Source organism: Heloderma suspectum, chromosome 1 (assembly GCF_057233095.1).
Source record: "Heloderma suspectum isolate Gila_16-S chromosome 1, 16-S_ref, whole genome shotgun sequence".
In the NCBI taxonomy this organism is placed as follows: Eukaryota; Metazoa; Chordata; class Lepidosauria; order Squamata; family Helodermatidae; genus Heloderma; species Heloderma suspectum.
The window spans coordinates 435,024,962-435,051,926 of record NC_139458.1 but is presented as its reverse complement, the minus strand read 5'-3'; the positions used below and the strand labels follow the sequence as shown (position 1 = coordinate 435,051,926).

Sequence of the window (26,965 nt, the reverse complement as noted above, 5' to 3'; positions counted from 1 at the left end):
TCAATGGAGTATAAAGATTGATTAAAAAGGTGTTCACCATCTGTAGCTTAAACATGCGAAAGTATGTTTAGACCACATGTGAACATATTATTAATTTCAGAGAAACACACAAGTAATTTAAAAGTATCTGTGTATTCTGCCTTCAGCTTTCTGAGCAGTGATGGTGCAAGTTATTTTTCTTATGACTAGCTGTTGTTTTAAAAGAAAATCCCTAATCCTAAAGGTATTTGGTTTCTTTTTAAGCCTATCCAAAAATCGTTTTGGAATTTTTTACTGACATATTGTGCTAAAACACATCACATTTTGTAGCATCAATCAGAGTGTGGACAGTAATGCTGTTTGATGTAATGGATGCAACTGAATGCGGGGTGTCACATCGTGATACATCAACTGCATGAACAAATTGCTCAAACTATTTTAAGCTACCACACTGCCCTTTGTCACTGTCAGTTTTAATAAGTAAAAATAATTTGTTCCAAGTATAACTTGGAGCCATATTGTTTTTCACAGTGCTCCATCCAGCTAGATGAAACACAGCAGAAGACACCTGGTGAGTGCTGGTTTTCAAGGGGATGGAGCCTTTCCTTATCTGTTCCATCTACTAGTCTCCTAACACATGACATTCAACCCTGAAAGCCATGGTAGCTGAGAATTTGACTGTTGTGGAGGGTCTGAGGAGCAAAATTGGGTTCATTGGTAATGGTGCATGGAACAAGAGACTAAGGCCTGAAGGCCAGGAGATAAATTTCAATAATCTGACATTTCGTATGTGAGATTTATCAGTTCCTGTGCACAGCTGTGTATCTTGCCCAGCCAAAGGGGCAATTGGGGTTTATGTAGGCAGTTGACAACTCGGGGGAGATGGCATTCTCCATCCTCGACTAGTATTGGGGCAAAGATCACATTTGTCTTATATCAATCAGAATCTCTGATTGATATGTGGTGCAGAATCTCAGGGCAGGAGGGCCAAATCTGGCCTTCCTGGGATCCTCAGATGGCCATGCCTCCTTTCCCCGGCCCCACCCCTTCCCCCTACCACCAATTTGAGCAGTTTTTCCCATTTGTAAAGGTTATAATGCCTCTCCTAAGGCTTAATTACTGGCAGTAAGAGCCCTGGGCTAAAATAGGCCGGCATTGGGGGTATTTTGTCCTTGGGCTGAAGGAGGTTCTGCTTCCCTGTCTTATTTACTGGTGTGCCCTTCCCTGAAAGATCAAATGGACCAGAGGCCAATGGGCTACTTTAGGCACAGCCAAGTAAAGGATCTGTAGATAGTCATTACAAAAAAAAAGAGCACTGGCAGCTGCCCAGACTTCTCAGAATCTCTTGAATTTTTAGTGTGGTTTGCTGTGCTGCAAGAGGAGCTGCTGTTCTGAGAAGAAAATGTCCAAAGCCCTAGTGTCGCTAGTTGAGCAGTTATTTGAATCGTAGCCGTGACTGCTAACTTGTTTTCTCCTAAAACAGCTAGAGTTGTGTTGAGAGGAAAGTGCAAAGCAGCAGTGTCAAACAGGCACAATTTCTCTTTCTTTTTTCTTGTTTTCACGTGTCATTGGTTCTGCAATTTCAGCCGAAGGCACTGAAGTACTTTTCTAATCTTCCTGTTCCTGCTTAGTCTTCTGTTTCAATTTTGGGAACTTTCTCCCCATTGACATTTTTAGACCTATCAGTTATTAGATACCGAATGAGAACATCACACTGACAAAACCCATTTTTTAATTAAATAAATTCTTGCTGTCTGTCTCTCTTGGGAGTTGAAATTGGTTAGCATCTTGTACACAAGGCTGAAAGGTTTCCAGCTATATACTGTTGCTCATATGCAGGAGTGAAAGATGGTTACATGGAGTGGTAGTAAGGGATAAGCCAAGAGTGCGCTAGCAGTCAGGTGGGAAGAAACTGCTGCCTGCATTCTCCCGTTGCAGCGCTCTTGTCTTTTGTGACATTGGTGATTTATTGCTACATCACTTCTCAGAATACCAGTGCTTCTCCTTCCCCCTTTAGCAGTCCTTCTCTCAGAAGCAATGGATTTACTTTTTTCCTACTGCATCACTCAGGGCTTTAAAAAATATTTTATTGAGACATAAGATACAAACAAAAGGGTGAAATCCAAATAATCCAAATCATACTCCCCAGACTCCTCTGCCCCCTCATTCCTTGGGACACACACACACTTTCCGCCTTCCAAGTGTGAATCGTTTTTTCCCCCTCTTTCCCTACACTCCTTTCATGTATAGAACCAATTCGTGGTTTCTTGCATGCACAGGGTTATCATTAATTTCAATGGTGGTCACTAATCAATGTGCACAATTGAATATGTGTTCTGATCAGCTGCATCTGATTAAACCAATAGTGAATAGGCTGGGCGTTTATGTGCTTGGAACAGTATTTTTTATCTGGGCGGCTGGGTGCACTTTATTTGCCCATCTCTCTCTTCTTAAACAAGAGAATGTAGAGATGTAGTGATGGCCACCAATTTGGATGGCTTTAAAAGGGGACTTTTAAGGGGACTTCTCCATTGGAGAAGGAAATGGCAACCCACTCCAGTATTCTTGCCAAGAAAACCCCATGGAACGTATCACAAGGCTAAAAGAGATGACGCCGGAAGATGAGCCCCTCCGGTCGGAAGGTGTCCAATATACTACTGGGGAAGAGCAGAGGGAATTTCCAAGTAGCTCCAGAAAGAGTGAAGCAGCTGGGCCAAAGCCGAAAGGACACTCAGCTGTGGATGTGTCTGGTGGTGAAAAGAAAATCCGATGCTGTAAAGAACAATATTGTTTAGGAACCTGGAATGCAAGATCAATGAATCAAGGTAAGCTGGAGGTGGTCAAACATGAGATGGCAAGATTGAACATCGACATCTTGGGAATCAGCGAACTAAAATGGACAGGCATGGGCGAATTTAATTCAGGTGACCATCATATCTACTACTGTGGGCAAGAATCCCTTAGAAGAAATGGAGTAGCACTCATAGTCAACAAAAGGGTGGGAAAAGCAGTACTGGGGTACAATCTCAAAAACGATAGAATGATCTCAGTATGAATCCAAGGCAAACCATTCAACATCACAGTAATTCAAGTCTATGCCCCAACCACTGAGGCCGAAGAAGCTGAGGTTGATCGGTTTATGAAGACCTACAACACCTTCTAGAAATAGCACCAAAAAAAGATGTCCTTTTCATCACAGGGGATTGGAATGCTAAAGTAGGAAGTCAAGAAATCACCAGGATAACAGGCAGGCATGGCCTTGGTGTACAAAATGAAGCAGGAAAAGGCTCATAGAGTTTTGCCAAGAGAACACACTGATCATAGCAAACACTCTTTTCCAACAGCACAAGAGGCGACTCTACACATGGACATCACCAGATGGTCAATATCGAAATCAGATTGATTATGTCCTTTGCAGCCAAAGATGGAGAAGCTCTATACAGTCAGTCAAAACAAGACCTGGAGCTGACTGTGGCTCAGATCATGAGCTGCTTGTTGCAAAATTTCAGCTGAAATTGAAGAACGTCGGGAAAACCACGAAACCATTCAGGTATGACCTCAATCATATCCCTTATGAATATACAGTGGAGGTGAGGAATAGATTTCAGGGATTAGACCTGGTAGATAGAGTGCCTGAGGAACTATGGACAGAGATCCGTAACATTGTTCAAGAGGCAGCAACTAAATCCATCTCAAAGAAAAAGAAATGCAAGAAAGCCAAGTGGCTGTCTGATGAGGCTTTACAAGTAGCTGAGGAAAGAAGGGAAGCGAAAAGCAAAGGAGAAAGGGGAAGATCTATCCATCTGAATGCAGAGTTCCACAGATTAGCAAGGAGAGACAAGAAGGCCTTCTTAAATGAACAATGCAAAAAAATCGAGAAAAACAACAGAATGGGAAAGACTAGAGATCTCTTCAAGAAAATCGGAGATATCAAGGGAAAATTTTGTGCAAAGACAGGCATGATAAAGGACAAAGAAGGCAGGGACCTAACAGAAGCAGATGAGATTAAGAAGAGGTGGAAAGAATACACAGAAGAACTATACAGGAAAGATCTGAATGTCCCTGATAGCCATGATAGTGCGGTCACTGAACTTGAGCCGGACATCCTCGAGAGTGAAGTCAAGTGGGCCTTAGGAAGCATTACTAACAACAAAGCTAGCAGAGATGACAGTCTTCCAGCTGAGCTATTTAAAATCCTAAAAGATGATGCTGTTAAAGTGCTGCACTCAATATACCAACAAATTTGGAACACTCAACAGCAGCCACAAGACTGGAAAAGGTCAGTTTACTTTCCAATTCCAAAGAAGGGCAACGCCAAAGAGTGTTCAAACTACCGCACAATTGCGCTCATTTCACATGCCAGCAAGGTGATGCTCAAAATCCTACAAGCTAGGCTTCAGCAGTATGTGAACCAAGAACTACCGGAAGTACAAGCTGGGTTCCGAAGAGGCAGAGGAACTAGAGATTAAATCGCCAACATTCACTGGATCATGGAGAAAGCAAGAGAATTCCAGAAAAGCATCTATTTCTGCTTCATTGACTACGCTAAAGCCTTTGATTGTGTGGATCACAACAAACTGTGGCAAATTCTTAAAGTGATGGGAGTACCAGACCACCTTACCTGTCTCCTGAGAAACCTGTACGAGGGTCAAGAAGCAACAGTAAGAACCAGACATGGAACAACCGATTGGTTCAAAATTGGGAAAGGAGTACGACAAGGCTGCATATTGTCACCTTGCTTATTTAACTTATATGCAGAGTACATCATGAGAAACGCCGGGTTGGATGAATCACAGGTCGGAAGTAAGATTGCCGGGAGAATTATCAACAACCTCAGATACGCAGATGATACAACCCTAATGGCAGAAAGCGAAGAGGATCTAAAGAGCCTCTTGTTGAGGGTGAAAGTGGAGAGTGCAAAAGCTGGTTTGAAACTCAACATTAAAAAAACGAAGATGATGGCATCTGGCCCCATCACTTCCTGGCATATAGAAGGGGAAGAAATGGAAGCAGTGACAGATTTTATTTTCTTGGGCTCCAAGAACACCGCAGACGGTGACTGTAGCCATGAAATTAAAAGACGCTTGCCCCTTGGGAGGAAAGCTATGACAAACCTAGACAGCATAGTAAGAAGCAGAGACATCACCTTGCTGACAAAGGTCTGTCTAATCAAAGCTATGGTTTTCCCAGTAGTAATGTATGGCTGTGAGAGCAGGACTATAAGGAAGGCTGAGCGCCGAAGAATTGATGCTTTCGAACTGTGGTGCTGGAGAAGACTCTTACGAGTCCCCTGGACTGCAAGGAGGTCAAATCAGTCCATCCTAAAGGAAATCAACTCTGAGTGCTCATTGGAAGGACAGATACTGAAGCTGAAGCTCAAATATTTTGGCCACCTAATGCAAATGCTGTTTTAAATCTGTATTTTAAACTCTTGCTCTGCTGCTAGGTTTTATTGTGGTTGTATTGTTATATTGTGGTTTTAATGTTCTGTATATTTTAAATTGTTTTATTGTGTGTTGTTTGGATTTAATTTTTGTGAACCGCCCAGAGAGCTTCGGCTATTGGGCGGTATAGAAATGAAATGAATGAATAAATAAATAAATAAAATAAAAGACCCTGATGCTGGGAAAGACTGAAGGCAAAAGGAGAAGGGGACGGCAGAGGATGAGATGGCTAGATAGCATCACCGATGCAATTAATATGAACTTGAGCACACTCCGGGAGAGAGCGGAGGACAGGAAGGCCTGGCGTGGTATGGTCCATGGGGTCACGAAGAGTCGGGCACGACTTAACGACTGAACAACAACAATAACAAAAGGGGACTGGACAAATTCATGGAGGGGAGACTATCAGTGTCTACTAGTCCTGATGGCTCTATGCTACCTCCAGTATCAGAGGCAGTAAGCCTTTGTACACCAGTTGCTGTTGCACTCATGTCCTGCTTGTGGGTTTCCTGCAGGCAGCTGTTTGGGCACTGTTTGAACAGAATATACCCTTGCTCTGATCCATTTTTTAAAATATTCTTAGAATGGGAAGTCCTAGCCATGGGAGGCACTGCATCACAGGCACTGGTAGTCAGTTTTCTTGCAAGTGTTCCGTACACTTTACATGCTGATCTGTTGGTGTGCTCTCAATCAAAGTCAATGGGACTTGACATTAACACAACTCCAAACTTGTTATGGATTCTGCTATAAATCATTTTTAGATCTCTGACTTAATGGAAGGTTGTTTAAGAAAATTAACAGAGCTCTATGTTTTCTATAGACTTGTGTGTAACTATAGCACCACAAATTGGTTTTGAAATAAAATGTAGAAGTGGATGTCATTTCATGTTGACATAATTGAAAGCAAGTATTTAAAAAGCCTATTAGCTATAAATAACAATTATCTAACAAAGTAATCATTATTGATTATATGTGGTTACTGGTATGAAAAGTTCAAGCTAAGACTGTTGAGCTGCTTTATAAAAGTGAAGGGCTGGAGTGGGTTGTGGGACCATCAGTTCCAACCCGAAGGTGGGAGCTCCTCAATTCATGGGACCTGTAAAGGTAATATCCAGTGCAGGTTGCCTTAAACACGGAGGAGAAATGAACAAGGTTCTGATCAACAACATGCCTGCCAAGCAACTAACCCTTGATCACCCTTCCTGAACCTGGTGCCTTCTCAGAAGTGTTGGACTACAACTCCCACCATCTCCATCCAGTATGGCCAATGGTCAATCTCCAAGGTGGCAGCAGAGTAAATTTTAGGTGAAAGAACAGTGGGAAGATTTGTTGATTTCAGTCCAGTGCACTGATTCAGGCATTGAGCGGAAGAGTATTTGATAATTATGCATTTGCTGCAAAATAAGTGAATTCTGGTTGAAAAGCACTTCAGCTGTTGTAGTATTCTTGCGGGGAAGTGGACAGTATTCAGGCAGTTAGGGCAATAAGATTTTGGTAGCCTGGTGGAAATTCCCTCAAGTTTGGATGTTTGTTGATTCAAACAATCAGGTAATCTTCACATGGAATAATTTTCCTGACGAAATCCACCAGGCTACTTCCATTGTTCAGCTCTCAGACTTTAAGCTTTAAACTTCTTTTAGTCCAATGGCTGAATTCCATATTGGAGAAGCTTTTGGGGCTCGTGTGGGCGGGTGGCGAGGGGGGCAAAGGCAAAAGGGGCAGGCCAAAATACCAGCAAATTTTTATCTTAAAGTTCTTACTGCCAGTAACTAGATTTTAGGAGAGGCATTTCAACCTTTAGAATGGGGGAAAACTGCAGCAAAGCCAAGAAAGCACAAACTTTCCTTGGTTGGGGGAAAGGGGGTGGGGGCAGGGGAAGGGGAAGGGAACATGGTCAACTGGGGAGCCCCAGAGGGCTGGAATTGGCCCCTGGGCCTGAGGTTCTGCACCCCTGTTTTAAGGAGCCCTTTTATGAGTTCCATAGATAGCGGACTCTTCCCTTTGACACTTTTGATCATGTTGTGCCTCCTTTCCCTTATTGTGCTACTGAGAGTGTAAGTGCTTTGGCAAAAGATCATGCCTGTTTTAGTTCTTTTGTAATATATGCTCTGGATCTCACAGGACTAATTTATTATTATGTATTATTTATTTGTGATACTTATATACTTCTAAATATAATAAAATTCCTAAGCGGTTTACATATACATATTAAAATCAACATTTAAAATACAGTATTAAAGCAATTCCAATGAAAGCAATATAAGGAATGGTAAGATGGAGCTGCATGATTAATTTAATTACAAGCTAGGGAAAGCTTGGGCAAACAAGTGCATTTTCAGGAGGTGTTTGAAAGATGCCACACATTCTGCCTCCCAAACTGCACAGGGGAAGGTTTTCCAGAGTGTGGCTGATGCTACCAAGAAGGCCTGTTGTGGTGGTGACATTCCATTAATTTTGGAATGACCAGCAAGTTTTCCTCTGACAAATCTTAAAGGTCAGCTGGGTATATATAAGGGAAGGCAGTCTGCTAGATATCCTGGTCCCAAGTTGTTTAGGGCTTTGTATGACACTAACATAACCTTGTACGTGGCCTGGTAGCTAATAGGCAGCCAGTGCAGTTCTTTTAACACAGATATTATGTGAGCATAGCTGAGCCCCCTAGCTGCTGCATTCTGTATAAGCTTCAGCTTTTGAACCAGGCACAAGGGCAGCCCCACATAGAGCGCATTGCAGTAGTCTAATGATGAGGTTACCAGTGCATGGATCACTGTGGCTAGGCTATCCTTATCCAGGAATGGGTGTAGCTGGCATACCATCGGAAGTTAATAATGGGCACTCCAGGCCACCTAGGCCTCCTGTTACAAAGATGGATCCAGGATCACCCCCAAACTATGTACCTGCTCTCTCAGAGGGAGTGCAATCCAATCCAGAAAAGGCAAACAGCCCAATTTCCAGAACTGGGAACTACCAACTCATAGGGTCTCTGCCTTACTAGAATTCAGCTTCGTATGTTAGCCCTCATCCAAGCCATAACTACATCCAGCCACCAGTTCAGTAATTTGTAACAAGAAAGGTGCCAGACTGCAAGTCTACGTGGAGAACTGCCCTCTTACCTGCTGTAAATAAAATCTGATGCATGCGCTGGAACAAATATAATTTTTAAAAACTGTTGATCAACTGTAAATGATAGTTGCCTTTATCATTACTGCTACTAAACATTTATTTAGTGTTAACCATGGTAGTTACTGTATCGAAAGCTTAAAGACTTTAAAACAAGCATTCCCAACCTTGATGGGTCAGTGGGCTCATGTGTAATTTTGGGAGAGTGTTATATGGGGTGATGGGATTGCCCATCCATAAAATGGTTACCGTGGTAGGCATGGGCTGTCACAAAACACCCATTTCCCAGAAGGCAAACTGGTGAGAAAAGTAAACTTGCCCAAGAACCTAAGTACAAGGCAGAGGGTGGGGGTCTGAGCTCCAAAATACACATTCACTCTTCTGAACCCCAATAAAGATGGTGCCAGAAGGCAGCACTTCATTTTGCAGCATTCTAGCCTCTCAGTTATTTTTTATAACTATCATTTAAAAGCATCTTAAGACATAAAATAAAAATCAGGAGGGACCGGGAACCTGGTGGGTGCCAAGAGAGTTATTGATGCTCATAGGAACCACATTGGAGACCTGAGCTTTAAATGGACTTGGTTCCATGATATATTTTCATACTTGACAGGTCAATATTTCTTTACCTTTCAGATAAACATCATGTGAATGGAAATACTGTGTTTGAACCTTTTCCAGAGGGATTGCACATGGTGATATTTGGTAAGTTAAGCTGCAGTCCTAAACCCACTTACCTGGGCCTAATATCTTTTGAACTCAGTGGGACTTACTTCCAAGTAGACGTGTATAGGATTGCACTGTTATTCTATTATTCATTTATTGGTTATCACTGTAGCTCTTCGCACTCTGGAAACTGATTTACCATTATCATTCCACTTTGTTTATTGTTATAATTCACAACTCCTCTGTTCTGGCCTGAGCAGGGTTTTGATTGTGACTCTTCCATATCCAGCCCCAGTATTTTTCCTTGTCAATGGAAGGTCCCAGTCCACATACTCAAAGGAGTGTGCACACAGAGCAGGCCCTGAATTGAATTGGGGCTCCCCACAGGTACAAGAACTAAGCATGCATGGAATTATGGATTGAAGCTCAAAGCTGAGGCATTACAAACTCTTGCTGTTGTCAAAGGCTCCTTTACCAATGTATGAGATAATGCAGGCAAAGTGAAAACAACTGGTCACTTGACATTATTGTTTCTAATAGCATTATCTTGTCCTCTACGAAATGCCAGAATGAGCAAGACAGTGTTGCATGCAGTCTCTAGACACTGGCAGAACACAATTAAAGAGGGAGATAATCTAAGCCAGCCTTCCCCAACCTGGTACCCTCCAGATGTTTTGGATGGTAACTCCCAGAATTCATGACCATTGGCCATACTGACTGGGTTTTATGGGAGTAGAAGTCCAAAACATTGCACCAGATTGGGGAAGGCTGATCTAAGCGCTCAGGGCAGGTAACTTCCACATTTGGGCTGTTGCCACCAAAACAGCCCTCCCATGCAGTGGAGGCTTCCCTTGGAATGCAAATAGCATCAGAGAGACATTTTTGACGGGGCCATGACAGGGAGAGAGAGAGAGTTAAACTTCTATTCACCATGCCCATGGTGCAAAGGCTGCAATGCATTTATGTACAAAATGTGCAGTGCATTTGCACAATGTCCTGTCTAGTTTGGCTCTGAATGATTAAAAGGAGATGAGATCCAGATCCTTGAGTACTTTGATCTTTCCCTCAAAGTATGGTACTAAAATGATCTTCTCTTTGTTTCTTTCTTCGCTGACTGGCCAATACCTTTGAGTTGCTAGCTGTCAGGTTCCTTGACTATCAGTTAATAGGATGGAAAGCCAGTGCTCTTTGTACAGCTGGGCAGGAGGGGAACATTTTGAAGAGAAGGGTGCAAAGTCAGCTCCACAGGTTCCCATGCAGAGACTTTTGTTGTCTTCCTTTCCTCAGAATTGCTACATTATGAGCCCTCTCTAGTGCATTGGAGTGTCAGGGCCAAGACTGTAGCACTTTGGTGCTTGGGAGCAAGCAGGCAGCCATGAGCATACTATTCAGAATCATCGGTAAAGAAAAATAAAGGAATAAAGGGTCCAGGTGAAATTTGCTGTAGATATGCCTGCTGATGTTCAGTTATGCATATTTCCAAAAGACGTGTCTCATTCTTGCAATCAAATACATTTTTTCTATACCTCAAAATAAATTCTTTATTAGTCTACTGTATCCATAATTATTTACACCAGTACAAAGCGAGAGTGAAAAGTAAAAGGTTTCAATTGAAAATGTTCCCATTTTTGATCTGGCATACTTTTATTTTGCACTAGGCAAATGGTTACACGAGGCATAGAGAAACAAAGGAATTGGGCTCCAGATGCCTTCAAAACACTTGCAGCCACTGTGACATTACCAAGGATGTTCTTTGAAGTACAGTGTGCGGTAATAACGGGAACTGTCCTTGATTGAAGTTGCATTAACATTCTCTTATTTCAAAGGACCACATATTTATCTTTATATACTTTCCCCTCCATTTTTCTTCCTGGGGAAAGGGGGAACTCAACTGTAGACCTTGTGCAGTGTACGTCCTCCAGGACTTTGTATATCGTGTTTATGTCCTCTTTTATGTTCTGTTTCCTGAGGAACTACAACTTGTATTTTTCATTCTGACAACATTTTGTATTTTCCATTTATTTTTCATCTACTCAGCTTGTGTCTTCTTCATCTATCTTAATGCGTATTGAGTTACATCTGAAGTCAGTGCGAGTTGGTTTTCAAAAGAGACGTTTTTGATTTGCAGAATACTATTTTCAGAAGCATAAAATTCTTTTCAGAAATGTGAAGTTGTTGAATATTCTTCCTGGAATGGTTGTGGGAGCAAAATATCCCATTGGGTTCAAAGCAGAGCTAGTTAAATAGATTGCATACCTTGCCATTTCTGTTCGTCTGATGCATCAGGGACTTCTGCAACTAAGGGGTGAGATATTGAGAGGTGTATAGGCATGTCCCAATTAGGGATGTCGGAGAAATCTGCAACAGATTCAAATGAGTTTGCATTTCTGTGAATCCAACCCTTTTCAGAGTCACACAAATTCTGTGGACTTTTGGACTTTTTTTTACTTTCTGGAAGTGTACACAAATTTAGTCATACAAAAATATGAATGTTGCTGGAAAATATACTAATATATGCGCCATTAAACACACACACACACACACACACTGTTGTATAGATCTCTGATCTGTCTTCAGCCTGTGCTGCGTAGTAATCTTTGTGTGTGTGTGTGCTCTGCTCATTGATTGTACACTGAACTAAGAAAAATGCGCAAAATGTTATATGCCAGTGGACCTTTTTGCCAACTTTTCTGAAGTGTGTATGTGTGTGTGTGTGTGTGTGTGTGTGTGGGGAATCCAAATCTGTCTGTAAGTGGACGAGGGAGTGAAAGACACTTGATAATCTGCGAAACACAGATGGAATGGATTTAACAAAATCCATACATCCCCAGTGCCAATAATACTGCCCGTGGAAAGACTTGGTAGATAATATCTGGGGTTAGGAAGGAATTTTCTTCTAGATCAGATTGGAGGAGACTTCTCTGTGTGACTGTACATGCATGTGTATGCACGCGTGCATGCACACACACACATACGATTATGTATGTGCCATATTTCTCTGTAACATGAAGCCTGCATTGCTTGCTAAAGTAATCTAAACCTACTTGTTCTCTAGGGGCACCTGCTGTTTCCCTCCGGCATCTTGTGACCTGGATTCTGTCAGATCTGCACAAATTATGACCCACCAAGTTGAACAAACTTCACCATCCATTTATGGTGGTCTGCCATATTCTTGGAAACCTCCAGGTACAGAGAGATATGATTTGTTGAGCCCAATAATTTATTGGGCTCAATAAAAAGTATTTTTGTATACCTGGAGGGCTCCTCCTGTTGTTCCTAGCATTTGGTTGTCAGGGTGGAAAATGAGCTAATAGAACCCCAGAGCAGTTCTGATTCTGAGGAAGAACAGCAATCCGTGGGAGAGGAGCTCACTCATCGCTCACAAGCACAGCAGCTGGCAGAGATTCCTCTTGCCAGAATTCCTGGGATAGATACGACCCTGGCAGTGAGAGAGCGCTGGAGGGGGGCTTGCTGGATGCTCAGTGCAGACGCAGGGAGCGACAACAGATGGAGGGCGCCGGAAGGAGGCGTTCCACTCGTTTGGCACTCAAACAACGGTCGCTTCCCGAGGACCCAAGGGAAAGAGGGAGGATCTCTCCATAGCCCATAAGTTCAGAGTCTTCCCATGGTTCCCCTTCAAACGGGGACCAACTGCCTTACCTGGAGCTTAGGCTACTCTGCGGTCTTTCCCCAGTGCTGTTCCTTGCTTAGTCGCTAGTGATTAGTATCTGAAAGAGTCATAAAGGAATAAACCCTTGGAAAGAATCCTCGTCGTCTGTGTCCTGAGTTGGCTATTGGAAAGGACTGCAAGAGGCAGCTAGGGCGCTCCTGACAGCTTGGTCCCCGTTCCTCTTTTTCTCTCTCTCTCTCTCTGCTCCTACTGCCTTTGGAGGCTGCCATGGACTCGGCGGTGCAAGCTCTCGCGCAAGAGAAAGGCTCTTCGTGATCAAGTGGCTCAACTGACGACTGCCATACAGAGTCTGCAAGCTGCGGTTCAACCCCCCCCCCACCTCCGATTCCTCCCCGCTGCAAGTGCCCGGTGGCTCTGCCAGAGAAGTTTTCTGGTGAGAAAGGACTTTTTCAGATTTTCCGGGCCCAATCGGAGCTGTACATGCACCTACGACTTGAGGATTTCCTGACAGAACAGGTTCGTGTGGGCTTTATCATTAACTTACTTTCAGGCATGGCAGCTAGATGGGCTTTGGGACTTCTTCGCTAATGACCCCCTGCTCGGGGACTATCAAGGTTTCATGACAGCGATGGCCACATTTTTCAGTGACCCCCTGTGTACGCAGACGACTTCTCGGGAGATTCGCTGCTTCAGGCAGGGCAAGGACTCAGTTTCCAGCTACGCGACAACTTTTCGCTTGCTGATGCAGGATTTACAGTGGAATGATGCCGCACTAGTGGCTCAGTTTTTGTACAGTTTGAACAATGTGATCTTGGATGAGTTGGCACGCACACCTAGCCCGCCTACTTTGGAGGACCTCATCCAGACCTGCCTCCAGATAGATAGTCGGCTGGAGGGGCGCTGGCAGACCCGGCGAGATGCCGGGGGCCGAGATTTCCCTCCTCCCATTCCCCCTGTTTCCTGCCCCTCCCCCACCCCCACCCCCTGCGGTGGGGGCAGAGGAGATCCCGATGCAGCCGGGAGCTACCCGAGCCCCACTGCAGCTGGAGGAACTAGAGCGGCGGCGTGCGGAGCGCCGATGCTTTTGGTGTGGAAAGCAGGGACATTTCGTCAAAACCTGCTGCGCCAGACCCGCAGCCCCACTGCATCCCCCTCCTCTCCTCTCCTCTCCTCTCCTCTCCTCTCCTCTCCTCTCCTCTCCTTCCTCCTCCTCCTCTTCCTCCTCCTCCTCCTCCTCGTCTCCAGGCCTGACTAGGCTGCCCCCTAAGCCTGTTGGGGGTCTCCAATGTGGGGGTTGGTTCCCCACCAGGTGGGTGCCTTCCACAACCCCCCACCCTCCCATCTGCTATTGCATGTTCACCTCTGCTCCTCCCAGTGGGGTGGGGTGGAGGCCCTAGCTTTAGTGGACTCTGGGGCTACGGCCAGTTTCATGGATGAAATGTTCGCTCACTTCCACAAGATTCCTACCCTGCCTCTTCCTGCCCCCTTGGCAGTGGAGACCATCGATGGGCATCCTCTTTCTTCGGGTGCGGTGACCCGGATTACAGCTCCGCTCACTCTGCATGCCCAGTCCCACTTTGAGCAGTTTCAGTTTCACTTGGCCAAGGTTCCCCAATACCCAGTCGTGCTGGGTGTTTCCTGGCTCTCTAAGCATAATCCTCAGATTTCTTGGGGGCTTCAGCAAATGGAGTTTGCGTCTCCCTACTGCCGGGAGCATTGCCTCCCAACTGAGGCGCCAGTACCAGCCCAGGCCTTAACCCTTTCCTCCTCCTCCTTGTCTGCTTCTGGCAGTTCTTCAGCTACCGTGATCCTCCCAGAAAAGTATGTGGCTTTTCGGAATGTTTTCAACAAGAAGGAGGCCGACCAGCTCCCCCCTCACCGCCCTTTTGATTGTGCCATTAACCTCATTCCTGGGGCAACCATCCCCGCTGGCCAGCTGTATTCGATGTCAAAGCCGGAACTTGGAGCTCTGTGGGAGTTTTTGGACACAAACCTCAGACGTGGTTTCATTCGCCCCTCCTCCTCCCTCGCCTGCGCCCCTACCATGTTCATGCGCAAAAAATCGGGAGAACTCCGCTCGGTACACACCTTCAGAGCGTTGAATTCGGTCTCGTTCCCTGACAAGTAACCCCTCCCCCTCATACCGGAGATGCTGGAGTGCCTGGGGCAAGCCAAGATTTTCACAAAGTTGGACCTGTGTGGCGCCTACAGTCTGATTCGCATCCAGGAGGGGGATGAGTGGAAGACCTGTTTCGGCACCTGGTACGGAGCGTATGAATACCTAGTGATGCTGTTTGGGCTCGCCTGCACCCCCCCCCTCACGTTTTTGCGTTTTATGAATGCCATCTTCCGGGACTATTTGGACACTTTCCTCATTGTGTATCTCGATGATTTACTTATATTTTCTGAGGACCCCCACGCCCATCAGTGTCATGTCTCCGCCATCCTCCAGCGCATCCGCGAGAACCATCTTTATGCCAAGCTGGGGAAATGTGCGTTTGACCTAACCCCTTTGGACTGTCTCGGCTACATTATCTCAGCTGACAGTATCAGGATGGATCCTGCAAAGGTCCAGGCTGTCCTCTCCTGGCAGGCCCCATCCACCAAGAAGGACTTGCAACGTTTTCTGGAGTTTGCTAATTTTTACAGAAAGTTCCTGCCCAGCTTTGCTCGGCTGACATCTCCTCTCACGGACCTCCTTAAGGGCAGGAAATCTCCTTTTCATTGGATGGCATCTGCCCAACAAGCTTTCGAGGAACGTAAGAAGCTTTTTAGTTCTGAGCCAATCCTGTTACGTCCCGACCCGAGGAAGCCTTTTGTAGTGCAAACTGATGCCTCTGACTTTGCGGTGGGGGCGGTGCTTTTTCAGATCGGGCGGTTCGCGGGTTGCAACCCTGCGCCTACCACTCCAGGAAGCTGAACGTGTCTGAGAGGAATTATACCATCTGGGAGAAGGAACTGTTGGCCATCAAGTCTGCTTTGGAGACCTGGCATCATCTTCTGGAGGGGGCACGGCACCCAGTCGAAGTTGCAACCGACCATCGCAACCTGGAACATCTTCAGACAGCCCGTGCCTTAAACCAGCGGCAGATTAGGTGGTCGCTTTTTTCCCCCCAGTTTCACCTTAAGATTTGCCATGTGAAGGCCTCTGACAGCCTGCAAGCAGATGCTCTTTCTTGTAAGCTGGACCTCCAGCCAGGGGGTGAGGGAAAATCCCCCCCCTCTGATTCTCCCCCCCCCCCGAGCCTGGTGGCAGCTGCGGTACCTCACTCTTGGGAGGAGCTTATTCACTCTGAACAGACTCAGGATGCTTTTGTCCACACAAAAGTGGAGGAATTGGGGCTAGCCTCTGCCCCCCCCACTCTACCCCCTTCACTTTGCGAGGTGGCCTGCTTTACCATTCCAGCCGGGTTTATGTGCCTTCTAGACCCCTCCACGAGAAGGTCCTCCATCAGTGCCATGACTCCCCCACCGCTGGGCATTTTGGCTTTGCCAAGACCCTGCACGGAGTGACGCGGGATTTTTGGTGGCCTCGTGTGTGTCGGGACGTCAAGACCTGTGTCGCCTCCTGTTCAACCTGCCAGTGGGCGAAGGCCCCCTCAGGCAAGCCCACAGGCTTGCTTCACCCCCTGCCTACCCCCTCAGGACCTTGGAAACTGCTATCCCTTGACTTCATCACTGACTTGCTTCGCTCACACGGTAAGACCACTATTCTGGTGGTGGTGGATTTGTTTTCTAAGATGGCCCATTTCATCTCCTGCTCTGGGTTGCCCACAGCCAGGGAGATGGCGGAGCTTTTTTTGGCGCATGTTTTCTGGTTCCGCGGATGGCCCGAGGGTCTCTTTTCGGATAGGGGGGCCCAATGCACTGCCCATTTCTGGAGGGAGCTACTTGGGCTTCTCCATGTGACGCTCCGTCTTTTCTCCGCCCACCATCCACAGACAGACGGTCAGACCGAGTGCACCAATGCGACTGTGGAGCAATATTTGCGCTCTTATGTCAATTACCAGCAAGATGACTGGTTTTCCTTGCTGCCTCTTGCAGAATTTGCTTATAACAATGCCTGCCATGCTTCCACCCACCAAACTCCATTTTTTGCCAAGGCTTTCCCGTCCACCCTAGCTCCCTCTTTGGTGCCGACGGCCCATGACTTTTTAGAGGAGTTGTGAGCGGTACACCACCTCTTATGGGACTCCCTCAAGCAAGCCAAGACAGCCTACAAGGCCTTTGTGGACCAGCGGCATCAGCCGGATCCGTCTCTGCAACTGGGGGACTGGGGTTGGTTGTCCACCCAATATCTCCCCTCTCACTCGCCTACAAAGAAGCTCGCGCCTCGCCGCACGAGACCTTTCCAGATTACGACCCAGATTAACCCTGTTGCTTTTCTCTTGGCTCTCCCCCCTCCATGAAGATCCATCCTGTTTTTCATCGGTCCCTGCTGTCCCCCTTGGTTTCTGGCGATCCTCATCGCTCGGCCAGCTCCCCCCTGCCGCCAGTGCTGGTGGAGGGGGAGGAGGAGTTTGAGGTCGCGGAGATTCTGGACTCCCACCTTTCTCGCGGCCGCCTGCAATATCTGGTGGACTGGAAGGGGTACGGGCCAGATGAGCGATCCTGGGAACCCGCGGAAAATGTGCATGCTCCGTTGGTGCTGAGGCGCTTCCACCAGCTGTACCCCCACAAACCCAGTGCCCCAGGGGAGGAGCACGAGGGGGGGAGCTTCATGGGAGCGGGGATGATGTCAGGGTGGAAACTGAGCCCATAGAGCCCCAGAGCAGTTCTGATTCTGAGGAAGAACAGCAATCCATGGGAGAGGAGCTCGCTCATCTCTCACAAGCACAGCAGCTGGCAGAGATTTCTCCTGCCAGCATTCCTGGGATAGATAGTGACCCTGGCAGTGAGAGAGGGCTGGAGGGGGGCTTGCTGGATGCTTGGCGCAGACGCAGGGAGCGACGACAGATGGAGGGCGCCGGAAGGAGGCGCTCCGCTCATTTGGTGGTCAAACAACGGTTGTGTCCCAAGGACCCAAGGGAAAGAGGGAGGATCTCTCCATAGCCCATAAGTTCAGAGTCTTCCCGTGGTTCCCCTTCAAACGGGGACCAACTGCCTTACCTGGAGCTTAGGCTACTCTGCTATCTTTCCCCAGTGCTGTTCCTTGCTTAGTCGCTAGTGATTAGTATCTGAAAGAGTCATAAAGTAATAAAAGAATAAACCCTTGGAAAGAATCCTCGTTGTCTGTGTCCTGAGTAAGCTATTGGAGGGGACTGCAAGAGGCAGCTAGGGCGCTCCTGACATTGGTGCCTTCCCTTTCCCGCAGGGGCACTTGACACAGCCCCTGCATTTTTGCAGCCTCATGCAGGGATCAAAGCCAGGTGCTTTCCTAAGCTCCTGGTGGCCCACCGTGTGTGGCATTGGCTTTGGCAGGCCTGTTTAAAGTTGACCTATGTGGGGTTTGTTGAGTGGATGCTCTTATCTTTTGGGTATTTGGTTGAACTAGCTGACTTCTCGGTCTTTTCCAGCTCTAAGATTCCATGAAGAACTCTGATTCAGTGCAAGATTTGTCAGGCTGCTACTAGCATACCTCTAGCGCACCTCACCCCAAAGTCTGTGGACTCCTCTTTGATGCATCTGGGCTCTTTTGCCTGCTGCTGAGCTCTAGAGCCATCTGTCCCTCATTCCAGAGCACTGAGCAGTAGAATAGTGTTGCATCTTTCCATACTGCACACTTTAGGGTATGTGAAGGACTGTCTGTCTGCATGTGACCCTGCCTGGCAACAAAAATCTTCTTTGGAGGCCCTTCTCAGGGTGCCTTCTGAAGTTAGATGGGCGGTGACTGGAGAGAGAGCCATTTCAGTGGTGGTTCCCAACTTATGGAATTCCCTCCCTAAAAATGTGTGCCCAGTGCTCTCATTAGTACCTTTTAGGCACCAAGTGAAGTCCATCCTGTTCTTTCGGTGGCATTTATATATTACATTTATATGCCGCACGATAACAGAAATATCAGGGCGGTTCACACAATAAGACAGGTTAAAACAACAAATACAATAAAAACAATATTTAAAGGCCTTCAAAAATAAAAGCACAATAATAAAAAATCTTGGAGAAGAGAAATGTCTTTGCTGAAAAGATAACAATGGGGGTACCAGGCAAGCCTCCTTATGGAGGGCACTCCAGAAATGGGGTGCCACAGCAGTTCCCTCTTTTGTAGCCATCTTTCTAATTTCATTCAGTGGGGCCACCCGGAGGAGGCCTCAGAAGACGATCCAATAGTCAGAGCAGATACATATGGAAGAAGGCAGTCCTTCAGGTAACCTGGTGCCAAGCCATTTAAGGCTTTAAAGCTTCAAACCAACTTTTTCAGTTGGGCTCAGAAATGGAGTGGAAACCTGTTCAACTGACAAAATAGTGGTATTACACCATATTGACCCATCTCAGTTAGTATCCTAGCTTTTGATCTGCCTTTTAGGATATTTGCTCTCCTCTGGGGTTTTTACTGGCTCCTGTTTTTGTTTTATTGATACTGCTGCTGCTTCTATTATATTGTTTTAGTACGCTGTTTTCCTATTATGTTTTCTCCCTTTGTTAGCCACCTTGAAACTTTGTAAAAAGGCAGAATATAAATCCATATGCTCCACATCCTCAAAAGATACCTTTTGAAATTCTGAAGTGTCTCTTTTCTTGTCAAGGCTAAACTGCTTCTCCCTGATGTGCTAGTTTTGAACACAGAAGATTTTGATGTGAGAGAGTGTTCAAACATGCAGCACACCTCCCAGCCGAAGGGGCACAGTCTTGGGAAGAAGGTGCCACCTTTCTTTCCTGCACATCTGGGTTGGCTCTCTTGTTAAAGTGTTGTGTATATCAGCATTGGCCGCAATTCCAAAACAAAGTACTTGGAAGTAGCATCATGGACTCTTTTCGGGATTTCCCCCAAGTAAATGGTTTCACAGGTATGCCCTTAGGTTTGATTTACATTAGTGGGAATTGCTGGCCCCACTCCTTGCTACCTAAAGTAGGATTTCCCCCCTTTATAAGCAGATTTGCCAACAGAATGTTATGTTTTGTTTTTGTTTTGCTTACGACAACTAATGTTCGAGATACTATGGCTCTGTACAGATAGTATGTGTAGTATTTTGCTTCCATATTTTGCAGAAGGGCTGTGGCTTAATGGCAGAGCTCTAGCTTTGCATGCAGAAAGTGCCATGTTCAGTCTCTGGCATCTCCAGGCAGGAGGGCTGGGGAAGAATTCTGCCTGAGACCCTGGAGAGCTGCTGCCAGTCATTGTAGATGGTACTAGACCAAGTGTCTGACTTGGTATAATGCAGTGTCCGATGTTCTTACTTGAAGAAGTATGGCAAAGGTCCCAGGCTGTAGAGGAGAAACAACTGTATCTATGTAATAAACACCTTCTCCAATACTGGATATATTTCTTGGCATCTCTTTGGCATGTGGTATACTCCAACCTAGGGAAATATGAACAAATCAGCCTTTTTTGAATTATCAAGAACCAGTCCAACAGGTAGAGACCTAACAGAGTACAACTGCCAGTGAATTCCAGCCCAATTGCCCTGGATCGTACCTGTTTTCCCCCAGAGTTCCACCTGGTTTTTATTTAAAGCGGGGGTGGGCAACATGCTGGTTGCATGTGGCCCCTGCCACCCCCCGTTGCAGCCCCTGCTGCCTCCCTTTTTTAAAAAGGCATCCGCAGTGGCTATGGAGTGCCCAAACAGCCAAATATAGCTTGTGGAGCACCAAAAGGGTTAAATTTAGTTTGAAAACAAGCCAAATATAAACGTAGCACTACAGAGCGGTTTTCTGCCAAAATTTGGCAGCAAACCGCTATTTCGGGGGGGGGGGTGTTTTGGGACCGCCCCACTGCACCCTGGAGACTGCGGCCCGTGCCAGAAGTCTAGGGGTAAAAATGGCCCTTGGAATTCTGGAAGTTGCCCAACCCTGATTTAAAGGGACAGAACACATAAACCATCTCTAAAGGCAGAAGTTAAGGCAGACTGTACCTTAAATGAAAATTAAAATAAACTCTGCTTACACATGCATCCTCCATTCTGCTTGGGACTGGATTCTTCAAGTGTAGCACATTATCTGAAAAAAAAAACAAACCTTAGTTCATTCATTAATGGACTCAAGAGTGATACAGGTGTTAGGAAGCAAAGGATCTGCCTTCATGACAATGTTGTTTTCTGGAGAATGTACAGTGTTCCTGATGCTGCATGGAAAAAGGCTAAAGTTTACATATGGTTTCCATGTGGTCTCTTATCTAGACATTTCTTTAGGCCTGTTCTCCTGAATGTTAGCGGTTACATTTTATTGCATGCCTTCAAACTGTTCCCTGGCTGTGGACATTACCACAGTGGTGAGCTGACCCATTAATCCACTGCAGAGTGGCTGATAGCTGTCCCACTGCACCCACTGCAGTGTGGATTGATAGCCCAGGAAAGGTCAGGTAGCAGTTAAAAGGGTAAGGGTGCCTACCTGCTGTGTGTTCTGACACTGCTGGCTGGTCTCCTGGTGAACTGATGCTGCCTCTGAGTATGGTGTGTTGAGTTTCCTAGCAACTGGTATAGAGTGGCTTACTGCCTCTGACCCTGGAGGTTATATATCTTCATCATGACTAGTAGCCATTGATAGCTTTATCCTCCATCAATAGCCAGGCAGAGGGTCAGTGATCGGTAGTTTGTGGTTTGTGGTTCAGATTCTGTCTTGTGTTCAGCAGGGAACCCCTCGGAGTATTTCATTCCCATACTTGCATCCTGAGAAGGACAGTAACATTAGACCTCTTGGCCACTCATGTTCCTCCTCTGATGAAGAACTCCCAGAGACCATGTTTTGCTCCAGAACTTGAGCCATGACAAGAAGGAAATGAGAAGGACCCATTTCACACAAGAAACAACAAAGAAGGTGTCCCCTTGTGAAATGTGGGTATTCCTTCACACAGGAAGATGATCATGTGAAGGGACTTCTAAAGCGGTTCTGCTGATTTCAACTATTAGCCAAACTGTTGAGGAAGCAGAGGGCTTTTAAATCCAGAATGTAGTTCTGCACAGCCTCCCCTCAGTCCTTTTATCCACTGCTGGATACAGAATATTTTGGATGTACAATTATTCTTACATTGTCATGATACTGGCTCTTTGTTTTTACTACATTTCAACCAGCAGGAAAGATAAGAGCTGGCCAGAGCACATGACTTTAGTTTGAAGTTGGTTTCTGAAGTTTCAAAGGAAGGCCATGTCTTTGTGATCTGTTTGATGTCAGACATGCCTTTGTTCTATTAGGTGAGCTTTTAAAGAATCGCTGAAATTGGCAGAAGGCAGCAGAGCTGTTCTGATTCACTCCTAGAGAGGACCTAGAGAGGGGAGGGATTTAATGGGGAAATGGCTGACATAAAATGCATTCAAATAGGTCACAAGGAACCTGCACAGCAGCTCCCACTTTCTCAGACCTGAGCCATGAAATGGATAATACCATAAGACATATGAAGGCCACTTGTTAGATAAGCTGGACTTTAAGAAAGGAAACAAAAAAGCACTTCTCCTTGCTTCCATATGAAGACCTTTTCTAGTTAAGTTAGTGTGTGTTAGTGTGTGTGTGTTAGGGATGGACGAAAGTCCCTTACCTGTCCTTGAAGGACGTTCGTGGTGGTGGGGAGGCGCTTCGTTGCTCCCCCCGTGAAGTTCAGGCCGGTGGGGGGAGGCTTCCCGCCTTGCCCCGGCCGAAATTCAGGCCGGGGGGGAGGCTTCCCGCCTCGCCCGGACGAAATTCAGGCCGGGGGGGAGGCTTCCCGCCTCGCCCAGCTGTGAACACGAAAGTTTTTGTTTTTTTTAAAAAACGCCCCCTGATAGGCTACGTGACGATTAACGTAGCCTATCACGGCTAGATCTGCAAAGTCAGCCGTGATAGGCTACGTCAATCGTCACGTAGCCTATCACAGGTGACTTAAAAAAAAAAAAAAAGCGCGTACGCTAACAGCGGCCCCCGTAGGGAGCCGCCATTCGCGTTCCTTATTTAGTCACTGTAGTCTACGTAAATCTTTACGTAGACTACAGCAACCAAATAAGGAACGGGAATGGCGGCTCCCTATGGGGGCCGCCATTATCCGTACACTCTTTTTTTTTTTTTTTAAAGTCACCCGTGATAGGCTACGTGACGATTGACGTAGCCTATCACGGCTGACTTTGCAAATCTAGCCGTGATAGGCTACGTTAATCGTCACGTAGCCTATCAGGGGACGTTTTTTTTTTTTCTTTTATTGCAATGGCGGTGGCGGCAGCCGGTCGAAAGACCGGCTGCCGCTCCCGCCCCCGCCCCGCTCGAACACCCGCCGAACCGCCGGCCGGACCCGCTGCTGGGAGGGACATTCGGCGAAGGTAAGTCCCGTCCCGGGGGGGGGGGTGCGGGGTGCGGGGGGGTGCGGAGAATTTCTCCCCAAAACTTGTTTGGGGGGCCGAACACGTTGGTGCTCGGCCCCCCGAAGTTTCGGGGAGAAATTCTCCGGCATCCCTAGTGTGTGTGCGTGTGTGTGTGTGTGTCACATGCATGTATAAGTTAATGTCTGACAGGGCAACACAATGCAGGATAAATGGGTTCAAGATGGCTCCTGTTGTGCTAATGCCCTGTTTGCTGTTTAATTGGTTACCTGATTGGGAGCATTCAGCTTCATGGAGGGAATTCTCAGGTCACAGTGATTACATACCCTGTTTATGTGCAGGTATTTGCTGACTTGTGCGTGCAGATTATTCCAATTGGCGCAACTCAGTTGCAGTTGGTGGAATTTTGCTGAGTTCAGGCTGTATGGGCTAACTGGCCATGTCGGTGAATAAATACTTCATCTTCATGTGCGCTTTGAATATTATTTGCATGCATAAATTGGCTACCCTGAGAGTGGTTGCCCCCCCTTCCTGTATGATCTCTAATTTAGTTAATTATTGCTCTGCCACCTTTAAAGATTGCAGTTGCCAGGAAGCAGAACATTAAATGAATGTTTGCCATTAATACAAATTATTGTGTTTTGACAGTTTGCTAATCAGCTAAAAGAAAATTATGCTGTAAAAATATGTATGATTGCCATTTAACCAACCGTAAGGGTTTTACATGAATGGAGATTCTCTTTACTAAAGGCTGTGCATTTTTAAAGCAAATTTTGGTTAAATGGGTCACCTAAAATGTATTTAGGAAGGGGCCATGGCTCCATGGTACAGCCCCTGCTTTCCATGCAGAAGGTCCCAGGTTCGATCCCTGGCATCTCCAGGTAGGGCTGGAAAAACTCCTGCCTAGAACCCTGGAGAGCTGCTGCCAGCCGGTGTCGACAACGCTGGGCTAGATGGACTGATGGTTTGGCTCAGTATAAGGCAGGTTCCTACATTCCTATACATGAGGAAGAATCAGTATTTTTAAAGTTTGTATTTATGAAGAAAAGTGAGTTCACCTTGATTCACATATTTGCAACAAATCTTTAACAAATATAACAATCAGGTGGCATAGGGATGAAACTAACCTTAAAGATAGTATAAGTTTGCAACCCTGAAATCAAGTTCAAATTCAGAGTTGTGTTTGTCTGTGCTTGTTTATTAAAAAAGAAAAGTTGGTGTTCTTAGCACCTTAAAGACTAATTCATTTCACTTGAAGACAGGGAGCTTCTTTAAGACTATTATAAAAGAAAAAAGTCAGCTTGTCAGGTGTTAAAAACAACAAGAGTATTCATCAAAGAGATTGGGGCTGCTTCAGGATAAGGAGTTTGAGGCTCATGACTGTTGTCCTGAAAACCTTCTTTGACAAGAAATTGCTGTTGCTCTTTTTAAATTTAATATTTGCAGTGGTGTTACACCGACCTTTATCAAGCAAGTTCAAAAATTAATGTTTATTGCCTTTCCTTCTTTGAAATACCTCACCCATAGTTTACTTGTGTGGGAGGCCATTTCCGCTAGGGGAAAATCAAGCTACTATGTTTTCCTAGCATAAAAATGGCATTTGGTATCTTATAATTTTATCTTTCAGCAGTGTCTATTCATACTTTAATGAGATTTGGAGTTGGTCTAAATTACCTTCTAGGGATTCCTTACAGCCTTGTGACTGACAGTAAAAGATTCAGGATTAGTGGGAAGCCAATGGTTTGGCCTTACAGATCCTTACTGTATTAAGGCAATGGCTCTTAACAACCAGCAAATATGTTTTATTTTATTGTTAGCTGCCTTGAGCACTATTTTTAGCTGAAAGGCAGGGTAAATTTGATAAATAGATCAGCTATCTTTTCCCCTAAGGGATGTGCTAATTAAGTGAGTGTCTGCAAAAATGCAAGCAGTTTTTGAGGGGGACTGAAAGAGACAGAAAGCTGAATTGCTGTCTGCAAGAATCCTATGGTGCTGGTGGTTCCCCTAAAATGCTAGTGGGGTAGCAGTATTCATTGGGCGTACTAATGCTGTGGGCATCCACATATGCTCAGCTTGTATACACGTGTAAATCATATATCACAAAATGCTAGTCAGTCTCTAGTTACCTCATTCCAAGGGAAATGAAGCCAGGTAAAACACTTCCACCCATGGAGTTCTCACCGCTTGAAAATTGGAAAGTAAGTTTGCGACCATAGGAAGATGCACATCTGCCAAATTATTCAGTAGTAGAGGCAACGTTCCTAGGGATTGCCATTCATGTTAAATTGCTATTTTCCCCATACTGCTTACTGCATTAACCATATTTATATGTTAAAAATGCTTAAGAGACAAAACTGCATTATTAGGGTGCTCCCAGAGGCTTTTATCTTGCTATCACCCTGCCTCATTCATGGAATTTTACAGGGGGTCCAGACATCATTGTCTTCCACTCACAACCATTCCATGCTTCTCTACCATGGGAAAAATTTTTTTAGACAGAATAGGTGCACAATGTAGAACAGCTGCACAATTGCTTGCTTGCACTAGGAGCCCTCCATCTGGAAGCACCCATAGAGTCTCTAGGGAAAACAGTGAAAATAACTGATATTCTTGTGTCTTCTACCCTTTCTATGAAATCCTAGTTCAGCCCAGTGTTGGTGGCCGTCATTGGTCTGTTTGCATCTAGAACGTTTGAGTAACTTTTGATGTTGCTTCTGGTCCTCCTGGAATAGGGATGGGTTGGAAGCATTCTGTTGAGGCTCTTATTTGCTGATTGATGCCAGCGGGTGGCTTCGGGGAACAGCTCCTTTATTCCTTGGGATTTATCTTACAGGTTATTACAAGGTTGTATCTTGTCCTCCATTGTGTGTTTTTTCATATTTATATGCAGGTGCTGGGGGTGATTGGCTGAGGTTTTGCAATATGGTGTCATCAGTATACTGATAGTTCCAAACTCTATTTTTCTCCTCAAATCCAAGATCAGCCAGCATCCAAAGCAAGGTTTGTATAGGGCTAGCTCTCCTCCGTGGTTTCAAGGCACCCTGAGGGGGAATTCCAAGGCCAAACCTTAGAAAACATCCCACCCAGGCAATCTGCAAAATCTAACTTGGCACTGGACCTCCCACCATCATTCCCAGGACCTCAAAAGCAGAGGTGGCAGCGAACTTGAGCCAAAAGATCAGAGCAGACAGTGCAATGCTCATCTGGTAGTAGAAGGCATGCTATTTCAGGACACTACTCAGGAGGAGAAATACTTAGCTTAAGTAGTGGTCAGGACCAATGCCCCACTATGCACCAGGAAGGGTGGGGCACTTAGGCTGAGTACAAAAGTCCCTCATTGCTGCCTGGAAATTGCTGATGCAACACCCTAATGGATCAGCTTCTAGTTCTAGCAACCTCCTGGACAGCTCCCCTGCAGTTCAGTACTTGATCCTCTCACTTGTCATAAACTTGCTGGTACCACTGCTGCCCGGTTCTTAAGAGGCTGGCATCATCTAGGCTCTGATAGGCCCTTGCTGATTCAAATGGACTACTGTCCAGAAGACTGGGAATGGGACTGCCTACAGTTGGAAACTTTTTTTTGTTTCCTAAGGGGTTTGGGAGTGTGGTCTAACCATCCCTGTTCTTAGGATTGTGGTGTTCACTGCTGCTGTACCATGTTGTGTTGTTGTGTTTTGTTATGTGCCTGCCTGGACCTTAAGATCATCATCAGCGGCCCTTCTCCGAGAGCCCCTGCCAAAGGAAGTGAG

The 26,965-nt window shown here is 45.9% G+C and overlaps 1 protein-coding gene across 38 annotated transcripts in view; it reads left to right on the top strand.

Annotated features, from left to right (window-relative positions):
• MSRA (methionine sulfoxide reductase A) overlaps positions 1 to 26,965 on the top strand; it is a 331,489-nt gene that overhangs the window by 121,658 nt on the left and 182,866 nt on the right. For 30 of the 38 annotated variants that reach the window (XR_014787009.1, XR_014787008.1, XM_084829418.1 and 27 more), the window contains exon 2: positions 9,180 to 9,248. The exons of 2 other annotated variants lie outside the window; for them this stretch is intronic. Coding sequence is in view for 32 of the 36 variants with exons in the window: in XM_084829418.1 (XP_084685544.1) it covers positions 9,180 to 9,248 (69 nt within the window). In the remaining 4 variants the exon portion in view is untranslated. Of the gene's footprint in view, positions 1 to 510; positions 551 to 9,179; positions 9,249 to 12,264; positions 13,357 to 14,631; positions 22,718 to 23,274 lie in introns of those variants that run through there. 6 more of the 38 variants (XM_084829399.1, XM_084829388.1, XM_084829422.1 and 3 more) reach the window with 4 other exon arrangements.